This window comes from Diabrotica virgifera, chromosome 8, assembly GCF_917563875.1.
Source record: "Diabrotica virgifera virgifera chromosome 8, PGI_DIABVI_V3a".
NCBI classification, from domain to species: domain Eukaryota; kingdom Metazoa; phylum Arthropoda; class Insecta; order Coleoptera; family Chrysomelidae; genus Diabrotica; species Diabrotica virgifera.
Genome location: NC_065450.1, coordinates 96229381 through 96243986, shown reverse-complemented (window position 1 = coordinate 96243986; position 14606 = coordinate 96229381). Strand labels below are relative to the sequence as shown.

General features: G+C 31.5%; 1 protein-coding gene across 3 annotated transcripts in view; it reads right to left on the bottom strand.

Moving 5' to 3' along the window:
* The window catches only part of LOC126889345 (uncharacterized), a 110742-nt gene that overhangs the window by 51875 nt on the left and 44261 nt on the right, over nt 1-14606 (bottom strand). For all 3 annotated transcript variants that reach the window (XR_007700001.1, XM_050657580.1, XM_050657581.1), the window contains exon 2: nt 462-539. Coding sequence is in view for 2 of the 3 variants with exons in the window: in XM_050657580.1 (XP_050513537.1) it covers nt 462-539 (78 nt within the window). In the remaining variant the exon portion in view is untranslated. The remainder of the gene's footprint in view (nt 1-461; nt 540-14606) is intronic.

The following is a 14606-nucleotide window of genomic DNA, read 5'->3' as shown; positions in this document are numbered from 1 at the left end:
GTAGGTCAATGCGAAGGTGACTTAATGAATATGATAAAAAAAGAGAAAACTTGAATATCTGGGGCACATAATGAGAGGTAGCAGATACAGGATACTGCAGTTAATTCACAATGGAAAAATCGACGGAAAAAGGGGAATTGGTAGGAAGAAATATTCATGGCTCCGAAACCTTCGTCATTAAACGAACGGCTTATCAGCAGATCAATAATATTATTACATGCCCCGCAAGATCGAGATCGATACAGCCAAATTGTCATGGAAGCTGCCCACGCCCACACCTAAAATTTGCACGATATTTAAAGAAGAAGAAGTATTATTGGTATAATCTAGCAACAGGGTGTGTAAAATATATTCAGTTTAAAAATTGGCAATAGTCAAAGAATGAATAAATACCCATGAATATAGCTCTACAATAAATTTTTGTAAATATTCATTTAATAATGTATTGCACCTTTTCTTACCTTTTCCTTCAAAATATGGACCATCTAATATGTCATTTAAGTCTTGCGGTTCGATCCGTATTTTGTCTAGTCTTTCACCTAAAAGGCAAAATTTATATTATTGCAAATAATAATAACGGGCATAAACGTTTTTGCATCTAAGGCAAAATAGGTTATTTGCCAGATTTTTTAAGAACAATTTGTATCTTACGTAACAAAATAATGATAGAATAAATATAATTCTACCGAGAATTAAGTTATTGAATGAAGTAAAAAACAGACGTACTCTCAATCATTTATTGTAACTTCCGACGACCGGTTTCGCTCTCTAAATTATGCAGAGCATCTTCAGGTCTACGGTTACAAGTCACTAAATGCTACAAATAAAAACCAGAGTTAGAACAATGTCTGGTTGTAAAAGATGCTAAAAATCCATACGATCAAGCCAATATTGAACAACATATATAAAAGTAGTTAAGACAGCAGACAAATACATATGCATGTACAATCGGGGGCGGTAACAAACGACCCCAAGCTCACAAACACATGAAGATATATGCCATTTGTAATCATGCAATGATAACGTGTCGTACTTACATTCGGTTACAAGGAGCTACTTCCTGAGTATTCATTAACATGATATCTTGCTTAGTTATGCTAACGGGATATGGTGGAATAGACGGAGAATATTGTAAAAGTTAACAAGTTTATGGAAATTGGAAATTCTTGAGGGTGATGAGATGGTTGGTGAAAGACAAACAACAAATCTGTGCCAGTTATTTTGTTTGTGAAGTAGACTAAAGTGAATGTCATATAAATATACAATTTTAATATGTGATGGTTTTAAAGATTTTTATTTCTATTTATTAAAAGATTTTTATTTATATTTATTAAAACACTTCTATTTATTAATGTATGTGTTAGTGTAAGGCTGACAACGTGTGGATCAAAAAGGGTTGATATTTAATTTGTAAGTTAGCTGTGGACGTGCAGCTGTAACACAAATTGTTAAAGTCAATACTCCTTGATGTTCTAATGAGAGTAGTAGTGGTCGCATAAGGGACGAAAAGTCGGAAAGCTTAAAAATTGTAGCTAAGTGATTGTATTAGCAGTCATATATTAAAACAATAATAAATGTAAATTGATAGACAACAATTTAGGTACAATTGTTTTATCAATTCACATTTATTACTGTTTTATTATATGACTGCTAATACAATCATTTAGCTACAATTTTTAAACTTTCCGACTTTTCATCCCTTATGCGACCACTACTTCTCTCATTAGAACATCAAGGAGTATTGACTTTAACAATTTGGGTTACAGCTGCACATCCACAGCTAACATACATATTAGATATCAACCCTTTTTGATCCAAACGTTGTCAGCCTTACATTAACACATACATTAATAAATAGATGTTTTTTAATAAATATAAATAAAAATCTTTAAAACCATCATATATTAAAATTGAATATATGACATTCACTTTAGTCTACTTCACAAACAAAATAACTGGCATAGATTTGTTTTTGTCTTTCACCAACCAGTGCTGTTTTCGAGGTCGCTGAACACGAATAATATAATAACGACGATGATCCTTCAGCTACCTGTTGCCCAGGGTGGACCCCGTCTTCAAGATTTATTTATTATTTTCACTTGAAAGCAACGTGACCACATGGAATATTTTTGGAGTTTTATGTTAATTTTATTCTAAATTACTCGACAGTCATTACTCGGGTGTTGTTGAGTTTGTCAAGGTCGCTGAATACGAATATGATAATGGCGATAGTTACCGCGCAACCTGGTGCCAAGGATAGACCTCTTTTCCTTGAGTTTTATGTTCTTTTTATTCGAAATCAGTCAAAAGTCATTACGTGGGAGTGAGGTCGCTAAACATAAATATGATAATGAAGATGGCCCTTGAGCTACCTGGTGTCCAGAGTGGACCTTGTCTCCAAGATTTTTATATTACAGTAAAACCTCGATATAACGGACTAATTGGGGGGACGGGATGTCCGTTAAAGCCGAAAGTCCGTTATATAAAATATGTTTAAAATCCATCAATTTTTTTTTGTAAATATGTACCTACTGTATTTACACAGTGTACAAATCTGTAAGTTAAAAAAGGAATCAAGTTAGGTTTGCTACTTTTTTACTTTTCTACTTCATCTAAAAATATTCCACAATATACTCGTTTGGTTATCTAAATTATTCAGTGACCCTTGGGTTAAATAAGCGATGAATTTTTTTGGCAAAAACATACAATTAAAGTTTTCGTCTTCCAAATGTCGAATATTTTCAAGAGATTAATCAGGAACGTTGTCTAAAATCAATATACATTTCACCTCTTTAGACGGTATTTCCAATTTCTTCTCTTGAAATTTTCTCACTGCAGATACAAATTCTTTAAAAAACCAATTTTTGAAAATATCTGTGGTGAACCAAGCCTTATTAGAGCTATAATATCAAACGGGCAGATGATGCATTATATCGTTGACAAGTCTAGGTTTACGAGATTTGCCAACAATTATAGCAGTCAATCCATGCGATCCATTGGCATTAGCATAAATCAGTACTGAGATCCTGTCCTTGCTGATTTTTCTTCCAGAATTCGACTTTTCATTTTTTTTATTCAACTTTTTTTTACATTTAATCGGATTTTTTGTCCGTTATATCCGAAGCCCGTTAAATAGAGGTCCGTTACATCGAGGTTTTACTGTATTTTCATAGCAATGAAACGTGATCACCTGTTTTTGGGGTAGCATAGAACACAAATAGTACGATGGCGATATCTAGGCTCGAGAGTGGACCTTGGAGTGTATTCTGTAACATTTCCGTTAAATTTAAGAGGTCTCTAAAATTTAACTTTTAACGGTCCTCTAAAAGTTTTAGGTTAAATTGACATTCTATAAACACATATTATAGAGGACCGCTAAAACAATTTTTTTTAGAGGAATCCTTTAACAGGTTTTTTGAACAAATACGGCAACGTCGCACGTTTATCGTTTTTGAACTAATTTTAATCTAGAAATTGACCGAAAACTTACTGTCAGAGGCCAAAAATTTTAAGAAAGAAGAAGAAATTGACATTTTGCTAGAAAATAATATTTATGGGCTATTCCACGAATATACGACTGCCTTGGATTATCGCGACAACGCATATTTTAGTGTGCAACATAAGAAGTGCGAAAGTAAATGGCTCTAATAATTGTTCCAATAAACAACCATGTATTTTGCAATTTACTTTTGTTCTTCATAATTTGCACACTAAAATATTCGTTGTCGAGATAATCCACAACAGACGTATGTTCGTGGAATAGGATATATTTAATTTAATTATTTTTTAGTAAAATTCATATGTTCCAATTAAAAATTTTTATTTATAAAGTTATGCATTAAAATGTTGCTGAAAAATTGCATATCGTATTTCTTCTCCCATTCTACACTAATTTTGGTCAAGTGGTCTATTTTTAATTTCATTAAGGTCATCTTCCTCATCTGCATCTGGTTCTAAACCTTCTGGAACTTCATTATAAACATTTGATACGTTTTGTAATGTTCTACAATAATTTTAAATAATTTTACCTGCATTAATAGGATTTAATTGTTGTTTTGACAAACATCTTGATTTCAACACTTTTTCGTTTACATTTCTAGGTAGGTAGTCTACCTACCTACTTTCTTTGAAATGATAATTGCAGTTACTTTCAGATCAATTACTGTTTGTTTTTAGCTAAGTCGGAATAGCATTTGACCTTGCATTACAAGCTGCCCTAAATTTTATTTTTCTAATCTTTAGGGGTGGTCAATAGTAGTGTAAATTTAAAATCTCGACTGAATTCCGCCGTTGCGTTAGCCACTTTTAGTCCGATCGATATTTTCCGAGTTATGGCGGAAAATAGTGACAGAATAATTATTGAATTAACTCATTTTAGCGAATCTCGAATTTCTAGTTTTACGACAAAAATATACCTATACAAAAATAGATAGAATTAAATTCTACACAATTTCCACCTCTTTCATTTTTTTGCTAAAGTCAATATTTAAGGTAGTACGAATGCGGTAAAAGCGCAAGCGTAAGACCTGATCGATTTTATAGCAATTGTTTTTGTTCAACATCTACGCCATTTTCAACTAAAATTGTTCCAAATATGATTTCCTGCAACTTCTTTTTAACAATGTTTTTCATGCGGTTGGTATTTTCCGCGTTAAGTTGGAAAATCGTGAAACGTGGTGGGGGGAGCATAATTATTTTACAATTCTTACCTTTAGGGGAGATAGATAGTAGTGTAAATTTAAAATCGCGACTGAATTTCGTGGTTGCATTAGCCGCCATATTGATTTTCAAGGAGAACGGTTGTTGCTTAATATCTCCGCCAATTTCAACTTTTCGGCAAAAACGGTAGGAACTAAAATTGTTGGAAATACAATTTCCTATAATTTCTTTTGCACAATTTTGTTATGCGATCAATATTTTCCAAGTTAAGGGGGAAAATAGTGGAGGCGGAGGGGAAGAATAATTATTGAATTGTCTTATTTATTATTACTTTTGCGACATAATTGTACTTAAACAAAAATAAAGAGAATTATATTTTATACAATCTTTGAAATTTCCAATGAAACACCAACCAAACTAAGTATATAAAAGACATAATAAAAACTTATATGCATTAAGTTCACTTTATTTTATTAACTAGTGCGTTTTATAGACAAGACGGAAACGGCGGGCCCGTTGGAAAAATATTCCCATGAGATTTTTTTGCATAATCACTAAAGCTCGGATTTATAGGCAACAAAAATTGAAGAAAAAGGCGCCTATATAGGCAAAGATTTTTATTAAAAAAGGCAGGAATATTAACATTTAGGCAAAATATAGGCAATAAAGGAATATAACTTATTATTTATTGTACAAAGTGAATTAACGTAATATTAACTTAAGGCAGGTATATTTACACATCATAATCATAACATTAGTATAAATAAACTAGTAACTAAATAACTGTTAATTAATAATTAAACATTGTAACCACTTAAAATTTTATCATTAATAGAAACAACTAAATGTTGTTCAATATTTTAGGTCATAAAACTATGTCTTCGATCACTTAAAATTAATTTGTACATTGAAAACGGACGCTCGAAATCGACAGATGTAATTGTGGCATATTTCAGAGCGGATAATAAATCTGGCATAATTTGTAATTCCTCGGAAAATGTCCCATTCAAAACTTTAGCAACATTAGATAAAAACGAAAAACCTTCATTCTTGTCGAAAACATATTTCATTTTTTTAAAAATTAATTGACCGTTACTTCCAGGTGCCGATTTAATTTTCGTCTTTAAATTATCTATTAATTTTACTGACTCACATAAATTTATCTCTTGTTTTTCTAATAAGGTAATTGTGGTAACTATTAATTTTTAATTGTCATTCATATAAGCGAGTTCCTGTTTCAATTTGGGATTTTTTAATATTTTTTTGCTTCTCGAATGGCTTCGGAAATATCATCATCAAATTCTGACATAACTAATTCTATTTCATTTCAGTGTTCAAAGTAAAAAAAACTGCTTCGAGCCAGGTTCCCCACCTTGTAATTACTGGTTTAGGTGGCAAAGGGACACCGCGAAGTCTTTCTTTATATATTTGCACTCGAATTGCTTTCTCGAATAGCTTCGGAAATATCATCATCAAATTCTGATATAACTAATTCTATTTCATTGCAGTGTTCAAAGTAAAAAAAAACTGCTTCGAGCCAGGTTCCCCACCTTGTAATTACTGGTTTAGGTGGCAAAGGGACACCGGGAAGTCTTTCTTTATATATTTGCACCCTCAACGGAGCCTTTACAAAAACTTTTTTCATAAAATTTATAAAATTATTTACCAACGGAAACAGATTTCTTATTTCTTCAGCAATTCTATTTACCTCGTGGGCTACACAAGTGCAATTAATTAAATTAGGATAAAGAATCTTTAAATTAACAGCAGCTTTTAACATATATGCCGCAGCATCTGAAAGCATTAAAACTATTTTATTCACTGGTATAGGGTTGGGTAAAAAGAGGTTTGTTAAACTATCTTGTATAATTCGACTTATTGTTAAATTGTTTGTTTTTTCCAATTCCTTAACGGCAACTAAATAAGGTTTTCTCGCAAAGTTTTCGTTCAAAATTCCAATCATTAAATTAGCTATATACCTGCCGCATACATCTGTCGTTTCATCCACGATAATATACAAAAAATTGCCCTCTAACTTCCGCTTAATTTTTGAAATACATTCCACATAACATTTTTCCACAGTATGTTTTCTCAATGTACTCTCGTCCGGTAAGGATTTATTAAGATATTTTTCGAAAAAGCATTTAAAACTAGGGTTGTTAACTTTATATAGAGGAATGTTGGATGCAATCATCATCTGGCATAAATCAAATTTAAATGCGTCTTCCTCCTTTTTTTTGAACTGCTTAAACTATCCCGCAGAGATATTTGGGCTAACTTAGAGGAATTTAATTTTTCCAAATTACGTTTATGAAGTGGGGTTCCACAATGCTGGTCAATAAAGTACTTTTTTTCTACTTGAAATCTGAGAATTAAAAAAAAAATAATTAGAATTCTAAAACCGCTTTAGAATTTAGTTATGTTGTGGGACGAGAAAAAAAGAGAAAAAATAAAACTTACCGATTTGCTGCATGGTTTACAAAATGCTCCATCTCCTTCTAGAGAAAGTTCCGAATAAGGTGCGATCCATAGCCTTAATTTAGATGTCATCTTTTCACACAAATGTCTAAAACGTTTTAAAACGTGTTCTTTGCTTTTTGGTATACGCAACAAAACTAAACTAGGATATAGCAATTTGTGACTAAACTCTGATACAGTAACCGACTGTACAACTGATAATAAACTAATAAAGCTTAGGGATTTCCAAATAGTTAACCCTCAAGTCTCGATCAGGTACATTTTCCTAGAAATCTGTTATATAAACAAACCATTGATATTTTATTATTGACCCAAAATTTTATTATAGAATGGTCTAGTAATAGAATAATATCATTGGTAGTACCATGAAATTTTAAAAAAGGCACAAATAGGCGGAATTTACGAAAAAAGGCAAAAAGTGCAAAAAACAATTATAATAGGCAAAATAGGCAAAAAAGGCATTTTGCCTATAATCCGAGCTTTAATAATCACATTCGTGAGACATCACAGAATAAGGTTCAAGAAGTCGCCTACGTGAAAAGTTGTTCAATTTTTTTTAATCAAATGCAAAAATCAATATTTTTTCAATATCAAAGTTTTTTGGACCATTCTGGACAAAAAAGGTCTCTTATAATTTTGATCTAAAGGTAATCTTTTTCGAGTTATAGGCAATTTAAAATTTGAAAAACGCGAAAATGACCCTTTTAAGACTTAATAACTCGGTTAAAAATTATTATTATGAAAGTTAGAAAGTGACTAAATCAAAATTTAAAGCCTCCGCTACATGATCCTGAAGAATTCTGTGTTATAAATTTATCACTAAGCTGTTATTTTTAATTAATAACAATAGGCGGTTAGATCGTATTGACGCTGCTGTAAATGTGAGTGCAAGTAAGATGCACAATTGGACTGTCGGAATGGCATCTCTCTCGCACTCAGCATTTACGGCCGCCTAACATGTGTGAAATGAGAACGTAAAACCTGTGATGTAAGGTTTTAATCAACATAAAATTGTACATAACGCTAACAAAATGAGTTTGAGGATAAATTGGCAGTGGCACTAACTTATAGTACTGACAGAATAAAGTTGTCTACACAATATTTAAAGTTACAGTCAATGCAATACAAATAGGTTAATATCACATCATTCTCTCACACTATAGTCTTCCAAATACCGTGGTAAATGACGAACTCTTTTAGATCTTCTAGGCGCTCCTGAAGGAGGTGTTGTTGAACTTCGTCGAGAACACTCTGGGGGTTCTTCAACAAGTAATGGAGCCGGTGGAGGGGGAGATATAGACGTATCTGCTTGGGGCTGTATGTTTTGCGTGGTTGTAGATGAGGATTCATTAAAGCTCGAATGTAACTCATGTAGGTCCTCTACCAACACTGGTTCCTGATCTGGTATCTCTAATATTTCTCCCTCACCTTGTCCAATTGGAGCCAGATGACGATGCTAGCCATGACGGTATTGTATTCCCATTTGGAGATCTACGTGTGTGAACGAACATTCTTTCATGTGGCGTTCAGTTAGTTGCGGTACATAACAATGAACGAATGGAATGCAGAACATTTGGCAGATATTGTTCCCAAGTCTCAATAGGTGCTTCATGTGATTCACAGGCCAGTTGGATAGCTTTCCAGACAGTTGAATTCAACTTCTCCACTTGACCATTTCCTTGAGGATTATAAGCAGTAGTTCTACTATGTAGTCGCGATCCCTCTGCAGTTGAGAAACTCTTTGACTTCAGCTGATAGAAATTGAGTCCCTCTATCCGAATGGATATACGCAGGCATTCCAAACATCATGAATAAGTTATTTAAATTCTTACTTACTGTATTGGCACTAATGTCACTACATGGAAAGCAAATGGGAATCTGGAATACTCATCTATTACCTTAAGAATATAACGATTATTGGTATTCGAAGGCACTGGTCCTTTAAAACCGATACTAAGGCGTTCGAAGGGAGATGTGGCTTTTATGAGCTTCGAAAGGGGTCCCTCATTCTTAAAGTACCTAGGCTTGATTTTAGCACACACTTGACAGTCACGAGTCATATTCTTAACTTCATCGAGAGAGAAAGGTAAATTCTTTGATTTTATCCAGTGAAATATACGTGTTACTCCTGGATGACAAAGTGCTGTGTGAAGTGACTTGAGTTTTGATGCACCTGCCGTCGTGGTAGTAACGGAAGAGCAGATGCGTGATAAAGCATCCGCTGCTAGGTTGTCTTTTCCTGGTCGATACACAATGTCATATTTATAAGGTGCCAATTCAAGTCGCCGTCTTTGTATTTTTTCATTTTTAATTTTGCTGGAACGCTTCGTGTTGAACATAAATGTTACAGACCTTTGATCAGTGATGACTGTGAAAGGCTTTCCTATAAGAAAATGACGCCACTTCTTTAGAGATTCAGCGATAGCGTACGCTTCTTTCTCCACAGAAGAATGGCTCAGCTCACTAGAGTTTAGTGATCTTGAAAAGAAAGCAACGGGTCTGGAATCCTGACTCAAGGTAGCAGCAATTGAGTGTTCTGAAGTCGGTTTCAACAGCAAATGACATTTTTCATTGATAGCATGAACAGACGACTTTGCAACATATGCCTACCTTGATGACATAACTGTTTGTGGCAAGACGTAAGTAGAACATGACAAAAATCTTGAGAACTTTCTGAAAGCCACAGACAAATACGGCTTGACTCTAAACAAAACGAAGAGCAAATTTTATCAAACAGTAATAAACTTACTCGGTTATACTATAGGCCCAAACCATATCATAAAGTCAGATGGTAGCAGACTACAACCCTTATTAAGGAGTGGTCCAGCAGAACCATCAGCAGAAACAACGGGGGTAACAACCTGGGCAGCCAAAAAGTTCATAAAAGTTCTTTTAATCTCCTTTGCTGTTGATTTCAGAGATGGATCCCTATCGAACCTCTCGGGCCTTAGATACTTCTCCATTATGTTGATTAAATTGAAATGAGAACGTAAAACCTGTGGTGTAAGGTTTTAATCAACATAAAATTGTACATAACGCTAACAAAATGAGTTTGAGAATAAATTGGCAGTGACACTAACTTATGTCAATTACTGACAGAATAAAGTTGTCTATACAATATTTAAAGTTACAGCCGATGCAATACAAGTAGGTTAATATCACATCAACGTGCATGGCGCTCATTATTATTACTTAAAAATAACAGCTTAGTAATAAAATAATGACAATAATTTCTTTAGGATCTTGTAGGGGGGGGGGGCATTAAACTTTGATTTAGTCACTTTCTGACTTTCATAATAATAACTTTTAACCGAGTTATTAAGCCTTGAAAATCGCCATTATTCGTTTTTTTCAATTTTAAATTGCTTATAACTCGAAAACGATCAACTCAACGAGAAAAATTATAACAAACCTTTTTATCCAGAATGGTCCGAAAACCTACAAAAAAATTGTCCGGGCCAAAAATATTGATTTTTGCAATTTGATTAAAAAAAATTGTTAAAAAAATTTGGACCACTTTTCACGTAGGCGACTTCTTGAACCTTATTCTGGGATGACTCACGAATGTGATTATGCAAAGAAATCTCATGGGAATATTTTTCCCAACGAACCCGCCGTTCTCGCCTTGTCTATTAGTGGTTGAATTTGTCTGTCGATATTTTATGTTTATGTCATGTCAGCTAATATATTTTTATATTTCAACAATTTTTTTAAATTTTGGACCCTGTTAGGGGCAATTTCCCCATTCCCCACCTTCTCGCAGACCCGCCACTGGTTCTCTCGAAAAATTGTAGTAAATCGTAATTGCAATAATTTCAGTCCTTACACTTTTATCGAAAAGTTGAAAATAGCGGAAATATTACACAAAAACAATTGCTATAAAATGAATCAAGTCTTACGCTCGCAATTTTACCGCATACGTACTACATTAAATATTGATTTAATCAAAAAATGAAACAGATCAAAATTGTACAAAATTTAATTTTCTTCATTTTTGTATAGGTACATATTTGTTGTAAAACTAATAATAAACGAGATAATTCAATAATTCTATAATTATGCTCTAACAGTTACTATTTTTCCTCAATAACTCGGAAAATATCGACCACACGAAAAAATTGTAAAAAAAGAAATTATAGAAAATCACATTTTCAACAATTTTAGTTGTTATACTTTTTGTCGAAAAGTTGAAAATGGCGGAGATATTGAGCAAAAACGGTTCTCGTTTATAATCAAAATGGCGGCTAACGGAACGGCTGCATTCAATCGAGATTTTAAATTTACACTACCATTGACCCTCCCCCCCAACGATTAGAAAAATAAAATTTGGGACAGCTCGCAATGCGAGGTTAGGCCTGTTATTCGTCTAATCCGACTGGACTATTTTGTTGTAATCTGAACAGATCGGGGCCAGCGCCGATCCTTGCGGGAGACCATTGTTCAGTTTCATTTGGGTACTGGTCTTATTGCCCATGATGACTTGAAAACTTCTATTGCATAGCATTGTATTAATTACATCAGTAATCTTTCTGCATGGAATCGCTCTCATTAATTTATATATTACACCTTGTCTCCACACGGTATCGTACGCTGCTGATAAATCAATGAAAACAGTAGACATTTTTAGTTGTTTTTGAAAGCCTGTTTCTATATTATAGTTAGTCAATTCTATCAGATTTATAAATCAACTGTTAAAATAATTAGTTTGAAATCCTCATTGTAATTAATTATTGTATAACCAATATTATTTGTGTAAATGGTCATTGCAGCCGAGACACATAAATTTAAATAAAAAAAAGTTATTAGTCATAAAAATAAAATAAAACGATGTTTTAATAATTTTTAAATATTTAAAGTTTTTATTAATATTCCCGACCTATTTGTGTTAACTATTTATTAAATTTTTATTTCGTTAGAAAATATTGTAAAATTTGAGTACTCTATTTAAAAGCAATTTTGTTGTAAATAAAAACTAGTGAATAAATTATATCCTTTTTACACAAAAACTAGAAACTCTAGTTAAAACAACACGTTTTAAATATTTAAACAAAATTAAATAAAAACACCATTAGGGAGAAATTACAACAAAAAGTTATTTCTAATGAATATTTAATTTCGATTCATATCTCTACATATCCAAACAAAAAAAGTTATTTTAAATAAAGTAAAGAAAGACAGACGTACTCACAATCATTTATTTTCACTACGACGACCGGTTTCGATCTCTACAATATACAGATCATCTTCAGGTCAGCGTTACAAGTGATTAAATGATGTCGTTGCAAGGGATGATTTGTAAGGTCATCAGTAACATGATTTCAAGTCCAGAATATTCTTAGGGGAGTGCAATTAGAACGAGAAGATACAATGTTTCGGAAAAAATCAAACAAAGTTATATTTTTCTAAAACTTTTTTTGTTAGTTTATAAATATGTTAAAGTAAAAAGTTCTACTCACAAATTTCGCCGCTAATTGTTTAATAATTGTTTAAACAATAACAATTGTTTTGTATAAATAATGTTAAGAATATGGGTGAATTCAACATTTTATTTTGATAAAAAAATGTTTTTATTTTAGTTTTGATTATGCTGAACCCGAATCAGACATTACAATTTGCAAATTCAAAATGGCGGATTCAAAATGGCGGATTCAAAATGGCGGATTTTTTCCTAAAATTCCTTAAAAAGCAGTTGTAAAATCCGAATTTTTTTTATAAAACGTGTTTATTTACATATATGTGGATATTTTTGAGAGGTTGCTGAACCTGAATCAAATTTTGATAATTTAAATTATAAAATGGCAGATCCAAAATGGCGGATAACTTAAAAAATAGTTGTAAAATCATAATTTCTTTACAAAATGTATTTATTTCTACATATATTTATTTTTGAGAGCTTTGATAAACCTAACTTAAATGTTAACATTATAAACTATAAAATGGCGGATCCAAAATGCGGATTTTCTAAAAAGAACATAAAAAAGAACATTTTTCTAAAACATTTATTGTCTTTATTTTTAACACGTTGTTGAATCTGAATTAAAGATTAAAAATTTAAATTTCAAAATGGCGGATCCAAAATGGCGGATATTTAAATGAAAAACAAGTAGAATCCAATCAAACAAATATGGAATTTCATTCTTAAAAAAAAGATAAACAAATAATTTTCACAAAAATATTAAAAATTAAAATGTATTAGAAAAAAAGAACCAATTATTCAAAATCTATCTCTTCAATATTCAAAAAATTGTTGCAATGGAATCATAAATAAAAAGTTGTTCTTAGTAAAAAGCTCTGCATATTCTAAAACTTTAAATGCAATCATAAAATATCAATTTTGTACAAGATATGTCAATAAATAAAAATTTCAGTTAGGAGTAAAATACCTATATTTTTCATAATACTGAAAATTGTTATCATGGAAAGTTGTTCAGAATTAAAAACGATGTGTCAATATGCAATTACACTTTTATGCAATTTTTTTACATAATACCTCGTATAATATTGATAAAATATAATATTTTATATTTGCATATTAAGTGTTAGACCATGCACAGCTATTTATGACGAATAACTTTCTTCATAAAATTAATAATAAATCAGTTATCATAAATAATAAGTGAAAATTTAATGATGTTTGGTATAATTAATTTGAAACACTATTAAAAAAAAACAAATTTTCGATTAGAAGGATATAATTACATATTGGAACATAGTTTTTAATTCCAAACAACTTTTCTTTATAAAAATTTTCGATATTGTGAAATATAAAGGTACTTTACTCTTGAGTGAAATTCGTATTTTTTGACATACCTCGGACAAAATTAACAAAATTTGATATTTAATGGTTGCATCTTATGTTATATACGATGCAGAGTATTTTATAAAGAATAACTTTTTTTCGTAAAACTGATATTAAAAAAGTTATCAATAGGTTCCAAGTTACGCAGACATACTGTATAAGAGCTAAAAAAAAATTTTTTTGTTGAACATTTATTATTTTTGAAGCTTATTATTAAATTAATTTTAGGTAAGTTTTACAGAAAAAAGTTTTGATCACTCTGTATATACATTTTTTCAGCTGGTAATTTTCGGTTTTTGTATTACATTTTTGTTATCTTTCTTAGTTTTCTCAAAAAGAAATTGTTTATTTCATTTTTAATCTAAAATAATTCAGTGTTTTTTAAAGATTTCATCCTAGGCTTTAAAAAAATATTAAAAAAATTGTATTAGATTTATTCAAACTTGAGTAATACCGTCTTAAAGTGGTGGGAATTCTGTAGAACTACTAAGTTTTCAAAAATACATTGTTTGAGACAGCGTATTATTTGAATTAAATTTTTGAGATTTTTTTTTAATGAAACATCGTTTAGTAAGATGATTGAGAGGTAAGTTGTGCAAATTTGGGAGCTTTGTAAGTAAAATTGTATTAGTTACACATTTTTAAATCATTTTTAAACAAAATTCATGTA